The sequence below is a fragment of the Suillus discolor genome, assembly GCF_016758755.1.
Source record: "Suillus discolor strain FC423 chromosome Unknown F5147scaffold_115, whole genome shotgun sequence".
In the NCBI taxonomy this organism is placed as follows: domain Eukaryota; kingdom Fungi; phylum Basidiomycota; class Agaricomycetes; order Boletales; family Suillaceae; genus Suillus; species Suillus discolor.
In genome coordinates this window covers 10,439-25,462 of record NW_024541362.1, presented here as the reverse complement: position 1 = coordinate 25,462, position 15,024 = coordinate 10,439, and the positions used below count along the sequence as shown (strand labels likewise).

Sequence of the window (15,024 nt, the reverse complement as noted above, 5' to 3'; positions counted from 1 at the left end):
TTGTGAGCTCTGCCTGCCTCTACTCTTTCTGTTCCGTTGAAGGTTCAATGATACAGCGAGGCACGAACAATGCTCCTGGTTGTATCTATAAATGTTGTAAGGTCGCGCGTTGCCTAGTCTGCTATACTTGAGACAACAAGTGCGTTCGACCCTAAAGGGGAAGCGAGTGCAGCAAGGATCTAGAGGTATGCGCTGAAAGCGCTACTGGTTGGCCAATGCGAAGCGCGAGAAAGCGCAGGTGCGCGCAAGGCGCGGGAATGCGCGCGTGTATGGCGCGAAGCGCGGGAAAGCGTGCGCGTGTATACAGATATGAGAGAGAGTAAGAGTGAGTTTGCTTAAGTGATGATATGATGTAAGACAAGAGAAGAGAGATGCGAGGTGTAAACAAATAGATTTCTACTATGTTCTGCTAGGTGAATAGTGGGTAGTAACCAGTAAGTCCTCTGTCGTTCTGGTGGGAGAGTAAGTTAGTAAGTAAGTATGTACTGCTGGCGCTTAAGTATGGCGCCTAAGCGCTGTCATGCGGAGCCGAAGCGCTACTGAGTAAGGTATGTAAAGATATATGTAAGTAAGGGTCCATAAAAATAAAGATGGAACAATATGCAAATGTGAGAAATGGAAATATACGCACTAGGGAACTTGGTGGACAGTGGATGGATGCTTCCGGATGGCTGGCGCTATAGGGTGCTACAGCGCGGGAAAGCGCGCGCGCATATACATCGTGAAGCGCGGGAAAGGTACGCGCGCATGGCGCGCATTGCGCGGGAAAGCTGTGCCTCATATAGAGATAGCTGCAGGTAGCACACAGAGTGATGCTACAAGTTCGTGCCATGTACTCCCCAGTGAAAACTGCCATATTGCACAATGAGAGGCATGAGTCTCTACACCGTTCTTCATGTGCTCCCTCTCCTTGGTGAACCCTCCTCCCTGGCCTTCTTTAATGGACCCTTCTACCTGGCTCCTTCGTACACCCTCCTCCCTGGCCTTCTTTAGGACCCTCCTCCTTGGCCTTCTTTGGTGGACCCTCTCTGGCCGTTGGTGGACTCTTCTCTGGCCGTTGATGGACCCTCCTCCCTGGCCTCCTTCATGGACCTCTCCTCCCTGGCTCTTTGGTGATCCCCTCCAACTATTACTTTGTTTCTTGTTTCATAGTCTACTGTATACTACTATGTAGCACATTTGTACATTTGTCAATAAAATTGGTTTTTGAAAATAAATTATCACAATCATCTACAGTATTCAGCACCTTTGAGTCTTTGATGAGTTTGTCCTAAGCACTCTAGGCTTGTAAAGTTTTATGGATATCTGTCAAACTTGATAGGTAATTGCAAACTGACTGTCAAGATTGTACCGTTGGTAGTTTCTATCCAACTTAGTCCAGGTATTTAAAGCTTTCTCATTTGGATTACAATTGTGATAGATATTATATGTATTTTAGAGTAGACAAAGCTTTACATGATTTTATCATTTTCAAGTCGGTCACCTGATGTTGCAGATGACATCTGGAGGAAGTCCATAGGACTTCTGAAGGAGCGTGGTGTAAGACCTATGGTCTTTGTGGCCTCGTATAGGCCTTTTTGTGTTGTCCCTCTGGTTCTAATTGCAGTATGTGCTATCCTTGGTATAGTGCGCATGTCTTGCATCGTCGGCTGACGGCCGCGGCTCACGCGCGCACTTCGGTGTAGGACTTGGAGTCCTTGTAGCCTCATAGAGGCTATTTTTGTGGTATCCCTCAGCACCCTATTACTTGCCTACATGAAGCGCAGCTCTCCCACGAGTCGTGCATAGCGGCCGCTACTTTCCCACGACAGCCGCAACATTCCCGTGCGCATGCACAGCCGCGCTTAGTGGCCGCTTTTCTTGCGCTTCATCAGCCGACGTTCCGCACCCATCCATAGTCCAAAACCAACCCAATGGTACGTTGTTTCATAATTATATTTACATATCAAACCATTTTCGCATTGGACCACCTTTATTACATATAGCTTTACATACATAGCTCGGTAGCGCATCAGCTCGGTTCCATGTGACAGTGCTTAGCGCAATACTTAAGCACTAGCAGTACATATCATTCAGTAGCTTGTTTTCCGGATGTTCCAGTAGCAAACTCCCATTAGCCTACAGTTGGTAGCTATTGGCAATCAGTATCCATTTACCACTTGCATCGTATCAGTTATTGCCTCGCTCTACGTCTATTCCTATTGTCCTTCATCTCTATTATCATCCAAACCCTTTGCGCATCGGCTGCTTCACAGCCGTGTCTTTCCCATGCCTTCCGCTTTCAGCTGACCACTACGTTCCCGTGCTTATGCGCACGCACCTGCCGCTTTCCCGCACTTCGCATTGGCCGATGAGTGGCACCTTTTGCATCCATTTCTAGACCTTTGCTGCACTAGCTTCCCCTTTAGGGTCGAATGCACTTGTTCCGCAAGTATAGCAGATAGGCAGTGCATGACCTACAACATAAAGATATCAGTTTGGAGCCTATAGCACCACTCTGAGTTGTAAACCTACATTGGTTTGCATCCACTTTTCGTCAGTTCCGTCGTGCGTCATTCCTCCGTCCTATCCATGTCCTCCACTTGTCCATTGGTGCGTATTTTATCTCATTCGTGTTAGACTGATTATATTTCCGAAGGTGATATCGTGTATGTTTTGTTACTTGCGTTATGGACCCTTGATACGTATTACCATTATCTTCTCGGCTCCGAACAGCACTACGCGCGCTATCATATATACTTTAGACTTAGGAATTTTCATGTATCTTCTTTTCCCGTTATCAAAAATTATCATCTGTTTGCATGCAACACTCAGACTCTAAGTCTAAAAACCTTCGGCCGACCACATCGCGCGCTGTATTAACGGTCGCGCTAACATTCACGCTGAAGGTACAACAATTCAGATGGTGAGTCTGAACAATGTTGGGTCTTGCAGAACCTAGCTGCTATTCGACCCTAAAGGGTTTCTGGACCAGGCTCAAGGCTCAGAGAAGAGGAAATATGATAGAAACTTGCTGAATACTCAGACTCATAGTAGAACTGGTGAAAAGGTAACTTGATTATGTAAGCTACAAAGTGCCAACATAAGGTAAGGTAAAGACAGTCTCTCCAAGCCTAGCCAGAAATGAATCCCTACATCGCATCAAGCACAATGTTGCACACTCTTCCATTCTCAGTTACTCTTACCAGTTTCTAAAGTTTCCCCCTCCATATTTTACTTAGAGGAATCATTCTCAGTAGCAATCCCCTTGGGCCAAATCTATACTCGCGTCCAGAGGTCTATTTGAGTTTTACCCCACTTCACCCTTTCTCCCCCTTTCACCCCTTCTCATCTAGCTATCATTCCTCACACACACCGCATGCTTTCGCGTTTCATCACATCGCGGCCACTCATGCTCGCATTGCATTGCATCTTATTGGCGCTTCGTCTACGCGTATATCACATCGCATTTTTGGCAGCTCGCTCGCGCTCGCATCGTGTCGGCTTCGGCTTTCGCATTTCCTTTTAGTCTCAGTCACCCTTATTAGTTTCTACGTTTCCCCTCACACTTTTACTTAGAGGAATCATTCTCAGTAGCAATCCCCTCAGGCCAAATCTATACTCGCGTCCAGAGGTCTATTTGAGTTTTTACCCCACTTCCCCCTTTCTTCCCATTACACCCCTTCTCATCTAGCTATTGTTCCTTGCACACAGCGGGAAAGTCCAGATCCGGATGAGTGCGAGAACTTCCGGAGGGGTGCGGGAAAGTTCCGAAGGGACTTCCAGAAATTACTATGAGGTTTCATCCTAGTACAGATATGTGTAATGGCTACTCAGGATGAATCCTGAGTAGAATGGAGACAGAGGAAAGGCTGCAGGGACAAAGTCCGAAGCAGAATAGGTCCGGAGGACTGCAGGAAGGATCCGGAGGAACTTCCGGAAACTCAGAGGAATGGAGGATTGGATGAGTGGGTGAGCAGAGGATTGGGGGAGCAGAGGAGCGGAGCTCCAGCCTAGGGAATTCCTCCCTAGGCCTAAGGTGGATATTCAGAAGGAAAGAACTAGTATGAGGACTTAGAGTGAGATCTAGTGTGAGGACTAATATGATATTCAGACTAAGGAAGTACAGGAGTTTCTACAGGAGTTTCTATACTAGAGGCAAGTCTGTGCAGATCAGTAAGCAGAGAGGTAAGGCTATGTACAAGCATGTGGAAATGTATTAGTAAGTGAAACAGATCATAAGGAAATGAACTCGGAGATGAAACTCATACAGAATACATTATCAAGACGGAAGCAGAGATAACCGAGAGCTGGAAACACAGGTATATCCTAAATGGGGTAATGCACAGGTGCATGGGAATAGTTTCGGATATGACCACAGACAAGATCCGAAGGTCCAAAAGCCAGGGGTTCGGATAGGACATGGATGAGGATCGCCAGATGAGGATCGGATGGAGTATGGATTGGATGTGTGAACTGGATCAGGTGGGGATCATATGGATATGTCCGGATATATGAGGATTTGGACAAGATATCATAGTGGAAGTGAGGTGTAGAATCCAGTATATGACAGTACAATGATTTATACCTGTTCACTAGATTGGTGTTCTTGTGAGATTCCCAGCTCGTCTGTCTGCTGCTATGCTAAACAACTTCGTGATTGCCTTGTCAGGTTAATGGTAAGTTGATGGGCAGGCGAAAACCATTCTTGATTGGCATTTACTCTTGCTATAGGTTGTCATGATGTCACGGGTCATGCTTCATCTTAGAAAGCAAGTCCGTGACCAACAGCCTTTGTCGGAAATATCTATTTTGGGTTGCCATGCCTTAAAATGGATTGAAAGGCTTCAATTTGCCAGCAGCATTACGACTGACTTGCAAGAACACCCAAAATTGCCATAAGCCGGTTGGCAGTGACCCATTTGGTCTTGCGTCTGCCTTCCAAGGCAGGCCTAAAATATGCATTGACCGTGCCTTACAAGGTGTTAAAAGACAGTTCTAAGTGTCAAGGTTTCTTCCAAGAATATTTTAGCATTTCAACCAAATTTCGTTGTGCAATGTCAATTTCAATGCGACCAATAAAATTCCAATGATAGAAATAAAATTAAAACTGAGATAAATAAAATTGTACTATTGGCGGCACCGGCTTCGAAACTCAACGAAAGCATACATATGAGACACTACGAGACATAATTAATATTAGTGATAGGTGATCTGAAACATTGAATGTCATTACACAGAGTGGAAATACAAAGATGAAGAGGACTTACGAATCAAATTGAGATAAGGCAGCAGAGCATCGCAAGGCAGTCATACCTCAAGTCACATTGACTGACAGACACAATTTAGAAGAAAACAAAAACAATGATTACTATAACACTTATGGGTTTGAACTGGCATGAGGATTACACAGGGCTGGAACGTCACAGCAAGCCAAATGACTGAATTTCGAATGTAAATGCAAGGTTGCAGCCCTAGTAGACGGGTGAGAATTGAGTGGCAATGGGAGAGACAGCGACAGAATCCAGTGATGAGGGAGATGCACACAATGGACTAGCAGCAATAGCAATGAGAGGGGGTAGATTGGGAGTGTCAGAGGCAGTATAATTTTTGTAAAAAAAATAACAATACCTGTCAATGTGCTGCTGCCGCAGTTGCCGTTGTTGTTCCTGTTGCTCAGACTGGTGGCAATGGTATGGACAATGAGCGTGGGTTACAGTTGAGAGTGTCTGAATTGGGGGCGAGATAGAAGTAATAGTGTTGTCAGGGAGCGATTCAGACTTCAATGAAAAGTCATGATCAGAAGGTTGTAGTTGGATCTCAAGAGCCGGAGTAAAGTTGGCATGACTGGGAATATAGCTGCTTATTCAGCTATTTGATTGTGTGTACTTCTGACCTAATTTAGTAGTGATTCTGACTGGTTTGAATGCAGGGTGGTCATAAATTAAGTATCCTCATCATGTGTTGTTTGAGCGATGAAGTCTGAATTGACCTGGCAAAGAATTCAGCACTGTTTGGTATGAAGTCGTGATGTCAGTTCAGCACCCCTGCCAAGAAAAAATAGATGATTTGCGCTTGCCGGTTTATGATGAAGTCGCGATGTCAGTTCAGCACCCCCACCAAGAAAAAATAGATGATTTGCGCTTGCCAGTTTATGATGAAGTCATGATGTCAGTTCAGCACCCCCGCCAAGAAAAAATAGATGATTTGCGCTTGCTGGTTTATGAAGAGGCTGATGAGCTCATTGAGAATACCATTAGATGCAGTGAAGAAGGTGTGGACGTGTGAAACAAAGTGACATTCATTGTCATTAAGACGGTTGGTCCAGACAATTGAATCTAGATAGTAAGAATGGTGAATCGACATAGTAAAGAAGATCTAAAACAATGAGTGCGGGCATGAGTGCAGAGAGTATCGAGACAAATAGTATGTGATCAGACTGATATCACTTCTTGCGGCCAGACCTGCGAACCTCGGTACCTAGCTCATCTGCTTTAGCTTTGCGCCTTGGCTTTGGTTTGGGCTTTGGGGGGATAGGTCCAACCACATTAGGTTCTACAGTGCGAGAACCATCTGTCAAAGTAAGGTCCTGCATTGCTGAAGAAATAGAATTGGATGGCGCTGCAATGATAGGAGCGGGTAAAGTAATGGGAGCGGTCACAGACATGCGTGGCAATCCAGTGGCGGCAATGTCAGGGTCATGTACTGGTAGCGCAACGGAGGCAGATGGTGGGCGTGCAATGGAGGCAGATGGTGGGCGTGCAACAGAGGCAGATGGTGGGGGCACAACGGAGGCAGATTGAGCGATAACAATGGGATCAAATTTAAAAGCAAAAGCTACTCCATGGCCTCCTTCTTCCATGGCACGCTTGAGTTCTTCTTCCCAGTTGTTTTGGGAAGCGCCTAAGTCTGTATCTGCCGTGTCTTGATTGGCATGCAAGGATGAGGTTTCCGGAAAGAGGGCATTGTTGTAAAAGCTAAGGATGTCTCGCGCCCAGGTGCCTCCAGTCATTAGGCATTGCCGATAGTAGTTGTGATATTGGTGGTACATGATGTTGCTTTTTTTGCCCTTAGCATACAGATCCTTGTCGCCTGAGAGAACAAATATTGCCTGTCGACGGACAAACATATAATAATCAGCGTGAACTCAGAAATACGATGTTACAGGAGGACTTACAACAACAGCAGCAGCAGCAATCATACCTGGAGTGGTATTCCATAGTTGCCAGAGTTTGCCCTTAGTCTTGGGAGCTGGAGCATAGGTGGCAGAAAGGGAGGATTTCCCAAAGAGCGCCACTTTTAAGACCTATTGTAATAACAGAAGCCAGACGATCAAGATGTTGCTCATTTACATAGAACAAATACGCACCCGAACAAGCTTTGCTGTTTTGAGAAATTCGTCTTTGTTGGGATGCTCTGGATGAAGAAAGAGTATGGGAGCAAACTTTGTGTGTTCACCATGGGGATTCACAAGCACAACACGGCATTCTGGTTGGGTATCACGAGGGTAGCCTCGAACAAAAAATTCAGGATTCAACCCAAAAATAGCGCCTGCGCAAGATTTGACATCTGACACCATCTCCAAGCGAATGCCACCAACTCCCTTTGCAAACTACCAGAATTAGAATTAGTTTAAGTCAATTTAACTAAGCTGAAAGAGATTCCGTACATGCGGTGCAAAGTTCTTGTGATGCATCAACTCGTGATCAATTTCTGGAATGAACTTGAATAGCTCTGCCTTTACGCCATCCTCTATTGACTGTGGCGACAGCCAGCGCTCACTGCCAAAGAGTTCAATGTTAGGAGGCGCACGCAAGGGAAAAATTTCGGCATTGATCCATAGACAGTGTGTCATATAATATTTGTGCCCGTGAGCCCGTATAGTATCTTCTTTGGCGGAGAGTGCAAGATCCTTGGTGGTCAGGTTCCACCGATGTCCTTTGGCTGTAGTAGCCTCGAGGAGTGCATTCCGTTTCAGTAATTCTCGACATTTACCACGCATATTCAGTAGCAGGTTCTGTGCGACTTCAAGCACCTGAATGTATGTGAGTAGTGGAAAATGACACCAATAACGACAATAAGACACACCTGGCGGACTTCCTGAACAGTCGCACCATCTCTAGCAGGCCCAATGGCAGCACGTACTTGCACAAGATCTTCATCTGAGTCAGTAGAAGAATCAGTCGAGTCTTCATCGATGTGTGAACTGCTTTCGAAGTCTGAATTGTCTTCAGCTCAGTTTTGCTGTCACTGAGGCATGTCAATGATTCGAAGAGAGGTGACGATGAGGTGAAAATTGGCCTGAGGCTTTCAAATTTGCCATGAGATCTTTATATAAATTTTGGCACTTACTTTATGTCATAAACACCATTGATAGCGCGTTCACAGCGTGTTTGAACACATACTAAGGCTACATGGTGCGCTGATAGTCAGAATTAATTGAAGTCTGATGAGTCAATGCACGCCCTACTTACTTCCATGAGTCCTGAACAGACACGTCTTATCACTGGCAGGAGGAGGCACGATGTAATTAATGACAGTCAGGCGAGGGTGCTGTCTTCTTATAAACTTATTTCAGGTGAGGTGCCTGGTGGACATCATTACATCACCACCGTGGTAATAGATAAGGAAGGACATACATTGTACAGGTACTTTACCTCTGAGTAGGGAATGACATGGGTGTACCCATGGGTGTCGCAAGCATCACCCGCACCCACACCTGCAGGTATACCCACACCCCCATGGCAGGTGCGGGTCTCATGGTGGGTTGGTGGGTAGTATAGTGGCAGGTGTGGCACAACAGTGCCCGCATCGACTGTGTGGACAGACGAGTCCATGCTGCTGCGCCGTGAAGACGAAGAAGTACCTGTGCTTGTCGCACCAGAACCTGTTCTGAAAGTGTCTCCTCCATAACGGAAGGAGTGCCAGGCATGTTAGATGCGCTTGGGGGCTCGGTGAGGGAGGAGCGCTGCACACAAGCATTGTGTCGAGAGCGCTTCCAAATAATATCGGATTTCATACTAATGGGACAAGCAGAGCCGTGAAGCTTATAGTAGAGGCCGCATCTGTATGTATATAAGAGATTGGTACGAATATAGAAGGAACAACAAATGAGAACTTACGCATTGCAAACGGTCTTGCCTTCATCATCCTTCCTCCACAAAGGAGTTGCAACCAGGACTCACCACCTCCACGACTCGGACCGGTGTAGGGATTCATTTGTGGCTAGGCTTGGAGAGACTGTCTTTACCTTACCTTATGTTGGCACTTTGTAGCTTACATAATAAAGTTATCTTTTCACCAGTTACCAGTATGAGTCTGTCTGAGTCTTGAGCAGTTTCTATCATATTTCCTCTTCTCTGAGCCTTGAGCCTGGTCCAGAAACCCTTTAGGGTCGAATAGCAGCTAGGTTCTGCAAGACCCAACATTGTTCAGACTCACCATCTGAATTGTTGTACCTTCACCGGTGTCGCAGAAGAAGAAGAATGCGGTGGTGCTGCAGCTGAGGACAGTGTGGACAATGCAGAAGCCAAAGATGACGCACCACCCGTGTTGTCCTTCTCCATGACTAGCACGCATGGACTTTGGACGCGGACATTTATGCTACCAAAGAGAAGAGAAATGAGACGTCCGCTCAGCAAAGTCCATACAACGTATATAGATGAAATAATAGAACTCTTAATGCGGTTGTCCATAATATAAGTTACCAGCGGGCACCTGAAAATGAGCCTCTACCCTAGGAGGACCTCAAAGTTTTGGCACGGAGGAACATGTCTGTGTCCACAAGATCGACGAGGAAGAAGTCACCATTGTGGTCAGGATCTGGCACGAGTAATGCACCACGAATGATAGATTGCAGGGAAATGAATTCCGATGAAGCTGGAGGCCATGCCTGAAGACGAGTTAGCCCCAGATCACGATCCACGCTGCGTCTTGAACCAGTAGGAGCATCCATAGGTAGGACTAATGCAAGTTCAAAAGTGTGATTGCCGACCACGAACTTGAACATGAACAGTATCCAGACAAAGGTATTCTTGTCGTTCCCATCCTTGTCTAGGGTGCGGATCAAGGCACAATCACGATTAGACATTCAGGAGGACGCAGATGAGTGAAACAACCTTGTCGTTAGCAGTAGGCCGCAGCCATGTAACACCATCGGCCAAAGGGATGTTGTTTGAAACAACGAAATTGTTGAGGAACTTCGCAAACTTCTTTCGAAAATCCTGAAATGCACGATTTGATGTGTTGCCTTCCTCCACTGCGGCGAGACTGACAGGGACTTGAGGGGTGCCGATGTAGAGATGACCCGCAAATGGTTGATCATCTAATGTATCCTCATCCTCGAGTTCTCTCTGTGACATTATGCGTTTCTGCTGATCTTCATCGAAGTGGAGAATCCGACTGCGGACCAATTCAGAAACCAGGCTGATATGATCAAGCTTCAGGACCTGTGTATTAATGTTAGCGTCACAAGCAGACTGAATTAGTAGGGAAGAGCACCTGATTGGCAACATCCTTACGATTTGTTTGATGTAAGTATGCTCACTTCAATGGTCCGTGTTGTTTCTCATTCGGCCGAGTACTGAAGTTGCGTGCTGCTCCTTTCGCACGAATATCAGAGAAAGCATGTGTCAGAGCGTGCACCTTGGGAAAATTCCAGTTCTTCGTCAAATCTTCGCCCTGGATGTCAATATATGCCTGAAGATACGTTAAGATACATCTGAAAGTCAAAGGAAGCAAATACATGTAAGCGTGTTTCAAATACTACGAGCTCTGCCTCTCCAGCAGCAAGTGTGGCTTCAGTATGCACATCAAGCGCTATGTACATGGTCAGTTGCAGGTAGCTAGCTATACACTGCAACAGTGTATAGCCAACAGGATCTTCATTGCGCATCAATACACTTTGTGCTGCATACAGCATTTGCTAAGGGTCCAGAGGGTATTCGTGAGTTTATTGATACAACAGTAAAATCGCCCACCTTGGCAATATCTCTAAGTTTGTTGCCGTCGCTAAACGATATCTTCATAACGGACTTGAAATGGTTCAAGTCACGCCATCGTGGAAACATATTGAACCTACGGAGTCCTGGTAGAGATATAATGTACAAGACGAAGACAAAAAAATGTACTGTCCATCAATTGTTGCCTCAGCCTCACGACCAAGAGCCTTCGCGCGTATTTTGAGCTCCTTGAAAAGGTGGGTGCCCCAGTTACCAATGTCATTGACATGTAAGGGATCGAATGAGAGTGTCTCATGAGGATTGGAGTTCTCGACTTCCCAGAATGCATTCTGATGGTATGATAGTCAATTGGATTAGATCATGAAAGCAATTGAAACACAAACCACAATAGGACGCAAACTGTGTTCCTTCAATACTACTTCTCCAGCAACACAATCCCTCAAATACAACTCTAAGAAAGCTTTTGCATCCTCAACGGTTCAAGTAGGATATGTTGTGCTGAGATCGGAAAGTTTGGTCAAGGGGATGAGACAGTTAGGGCAGGGACAATTTGAATTCAGCCCACGTACTAGTGCCATCATGCATCTGTAAACATGTGAGATGTCAAGTAATACAAGCCTCGAGAACACGTACTGTTCTTCATAGTCTGCGGACAACAGTAAAATTAGTGGGTATATCCACCGCATGATGCCATCAAAGCATTTGTGCGCAAAACCTGTTTTGGAGTACAGGATGATAGACTCCAACAACTTGATAAAAGCCTTGTGCCAAACGACATGTTTGAGATTTGTGTAGCTGAGCTTGCCATCCTCATTCGAATCTGTAGGAACCTATTGAATTTGCGGGTCAACTTAATACTGACGAACATCTGAATCTATTACTATTGAAGCTCAAACACTTACAATTGGTAGCCAGCCAACCACGCGACCTCCTCCGATCCCATCACCATTTCTTATGTGAACGGGAAGATTTGCACAACGAGCTATTACCGGGTATGCCTTCACATGTCCAGACGAGGTGAGATGGGTTTTGTCGGCATAGAGGATGAGAGCAAACAGGACACCATTGTCCGGCAACGATGACTACAATGAACCAAGCGCATATATTACACATTGATTAGCAGCATGATACAAAACACTAATGCATGATAATGCATACTTGAATTCGCCACCAGCGATCTGCAGTCCAAGGCTCGTGAATGAACAGTTTGAAATCAGTACTATCATGTTTGTATAAATGTTGTGCATCCCAAATGAAGTGTGGTGCCAATAACGGATCTTCCAACAAGTCCATAGCCCAATCCCATAGTGGCCGTGTATGTACATCGAATTCGAGTTCCTCTTTCTTGTATGGGACAGAGATGACATGCTTCTGAAACTGCGCAACAAATTATACCTGAATGTTCAGTAACATAGCGAATGATTTTTGAGACAACTCACAGGTGTCATTTGAGTAGCAGCTTGATCCCAGGCTTTGGACACTTCAGCGTGAGATCTGAATGTAAACTTTGTGTGACCCTCGACGATCTGCCATATCAACTGCAGCATCTTGTTAGTTTGGTCCTTATTGAGCGCCGCTTGGTGTGCGAGTTCTGCAAACTCGAAATCTGCGCGGCACATGAAAGGTTGCCACAGTTCGTCATCGACAATGGGCAGGGGGCTAGCATCTGAATCTGCTTCAAGGGAGTGTCCAAAGGTAGAGAAGGTCTTGATACATGGGGCGCGCCCACTGTTTGAGTGGTATTCAGTTTGAAAGGTGTCACAAGCAATAGGGACCGCAGCAGCAGCAGCAGTCCTGCTCGTCAACATGCTTGTATCTGAGTCTGATCCTGGTAAATTTAAAATGCAATTAGAAATGAAAAATGCAAGAATGATATACACACATATCCGTGAATCTCCCCCAATGCTCATAACATCATCCATGCCGCCATAATACTCCATGCCATCATGCGACGATCCTGATACAGCGTTGTTGGCACCCTTGATATCTGATTCATAGACATGCTGATCGTCCGAGGCATCCACAACCGCAGATTGCAAAGGTCCAGTTTGGGCCGTTTGATTTTGATGCTTCTTGAAGTGGCGTTGTCGATTCAGATCCTTGTGATGTTCTAATCACGATTCAGATTCAGATATATGATCAATTTAGAATTTTATGCGTGACATACCTTTCCTTTGGGCCTTGACCACCTGAGCCGCAATGTCAGCAAACTCCTTGTCAAATTGTTTCTTGTCCTGCTTCCGTGAACAGCTCCCCTCATGTGACTTGATGCCATGAGCAGAGAAAGATCCATTGCAGAACTTGCAGCATACAGACTGTGCAGATGTAGACTGTACATATGCACGTTTTTTGGTATATGACATGTAAGATACAAAGAGAATGGGAGTTATAGACAATATTTGGATGTTATGATGAGGGCGTCGATATCAGAGATTTAGATTCCAAGGCCCTTCTAGCTTTGTCAGCTTGTTGGAATGCACATGGCACCTTGCGAGACACTCAAAATAAACTCGGACCAACTTGCATTTTGGATCCAATTCAGTTGGCATGCATCACAATTCAGTCCAAATATAGCAGCCTTCTAAGCCCCCTTTACAAATTTCCGACATTGTTCACCTATGATGTCAAGGTTTGCACCTGAACACTGGCAAATATCAACGAGGTCCTTTGCAGACCATGATTTACAGCTGAAATCACCATGTTCGGTGAAGGTTCAACAATACAGCGAGGCACGAACAATGCTCCTGGTTGTATCTATAAATGTTGTAAGGTCGCGCGTTGCCTAGTCTGCTATACTTGAGACAACAAGTGCGTTCGACCCTAAAGGGGAAGCGAGTGCAGCAAGGATCTAGAGGTATGCGCTGAAAGCGCTACTGGTTGGCCAATGCGAAGCGCGAGAAAGTGCAGGTGGGCGCAAGGCGCGGGAATGCGCGCGTGTATGGCGCGAAGCGTGGGAAAGCGTGCGCGTGTATACAGATACGAGAGAGAGTAAGAGTGAGTTTGCTTAAGTGATGATATGATGTAAGACAAGAGAAGGGAGATGCGAGGTGTAAACAAATAGATTTCTACTATGTTCTGCTAGGTGAATAGTGGGTAGTAACCAGTAAGTCCTCTGTCGTTCTGGTGGGAGAGTAAGTTTTCCAGTAAGTATGTACTGTTGGTGCTTAAGTATGGCGCCTAAGCGCTGTCATGCGGAGCCAAAGCGCTACCGAGTAAGGTATGTAAAGATATATGTAAGTAAGGGTCCATAAAAATAAAGATGGAACGATATGCAAATGTGAGAAATGGAAATATACGCACTAGGGAACTTGGTGGACAGTGGATGGATGCTTCCGGATGGCTGGCGCTATAGGGCGCTACAGCGCGGGAAAGCGCGCGCGCATATACATCGTGAAGTGCGGGAAAGGTACGCGCGCATGGCGCGCGTTGCACGGGAAAGCTGTGCCTCATATAGAGATAGCTGCAGGTAGCACACAGAGTGATGCTACAAGTTCGTGCCATGTACTCCCCAGTGAAAACTGCCATATTGCACAATGAGAGGCATGAGTCTCTACATCGGTTCCATCCATCTCAATCGAATTTGATTCCACGGATGATACTCAATCCTTCGAAAGTGTTGATGTGGAGTCTGCCATGTCTCAATAACCCTAGGGCATTGTCTCAGCCAAGGGTGGCACAATTTTGCCCTGCATGCTGTGACGTAATGCTCAGGAAGCCTGTGCCATGATCCATTCTCACACCAGTTAGCTAGGCAGTCAGTAGTAGCGCTGGCACCAGAACAGTATGTTTTCTGTTACGTCTGTCATTCTTGTTTGACATTTTGCAGGAACATGCACTTTAATGTACGTGTTTTGACCTCCATTTTGGATGACCGAATGCCTGCGCCTTTTGATTGTCATACATGCAGTCACATAGTTACAATCACGCAGTTATTACATTTGATGTTGAACCAAGAAATGTATACATATCTTACAAAAGCAGGATACATCACAAGGAGGATGATCATGGAAATTATTATCCCCGACTCTCCGAAGTAGGGAGGGTTCTGTCAGATCCAAACGTCCAGGCACCTGTATTTTCATGT

The 15,024-nt window shown here is 45.7% G+C and overlaps 2 protein-coding genes across 2 annotated transcripts; both read right to left on the bottom strand.

Moving 5' to 3' along the window:
- Nucleotides 1–6,424: 6,424 nt before the first annotated feature.
- On the bottom strand, nt 6,425–9,591 carry F5147DRAFT_788521 (uncharacterized protein; the record flags this gene model as incomplete). Its single annotated transcript, XM_041442992.1, has 8 exons — nt 9,421–9,591; nt 9,102–9,134; nt 8,809–9,044; nt 8,068–8,198; nt 7,649–8,014; nt 7,349–7,591; nt 7,157–7,285; nt 6,425–7,090 (listed from the first exon to the last, which is right to left on the bottom strand). The coding sequence occupies exons 1-8, from the start codon at nt 9,543–9,545 to the stop codon at nt 6,425–6,427; spliced, it is 1,929 nt and encodes a 642-aa protein (XP_041285750.1). The 5' UTR covers nt 9,546–9,591.
- Nucleotides 9,592–9,715: 124 nt separating this feature from the next.
- F5147DRAFT_748374 (uncharacterized protein) lies at nt 9,716–13,303 on the bottom strand (the record flags this gene model as incomplete). Its single annotated transcript, XM_041440060.1, has 15 exons — nt 9,716–10,032; nt 10,133–10,427; nt 10,480–10,520; nt 10,563–10,677; nt 10,724–10,903; nt 10,959–11,055; nt 11,109–11,269; nt 11,324–11,410; nt 11,510–11,525; nt 11,574–11,770; nt 11,843–12,022; nt 12,099–12,317; nt 12,380–12,768; nt 12,968–13,039; nt 13,108–13,303. 15 exons carry the CDS (start codon nt 13,301–13,303, stop codon nt 9,716–9,718), a joined length of 2,562 nt encoding a protein of 853 aa, XP_041285749.1.
- Between the last annotated feature and the right edge of the window lie 1,721 nt (nt 13,304–15,024).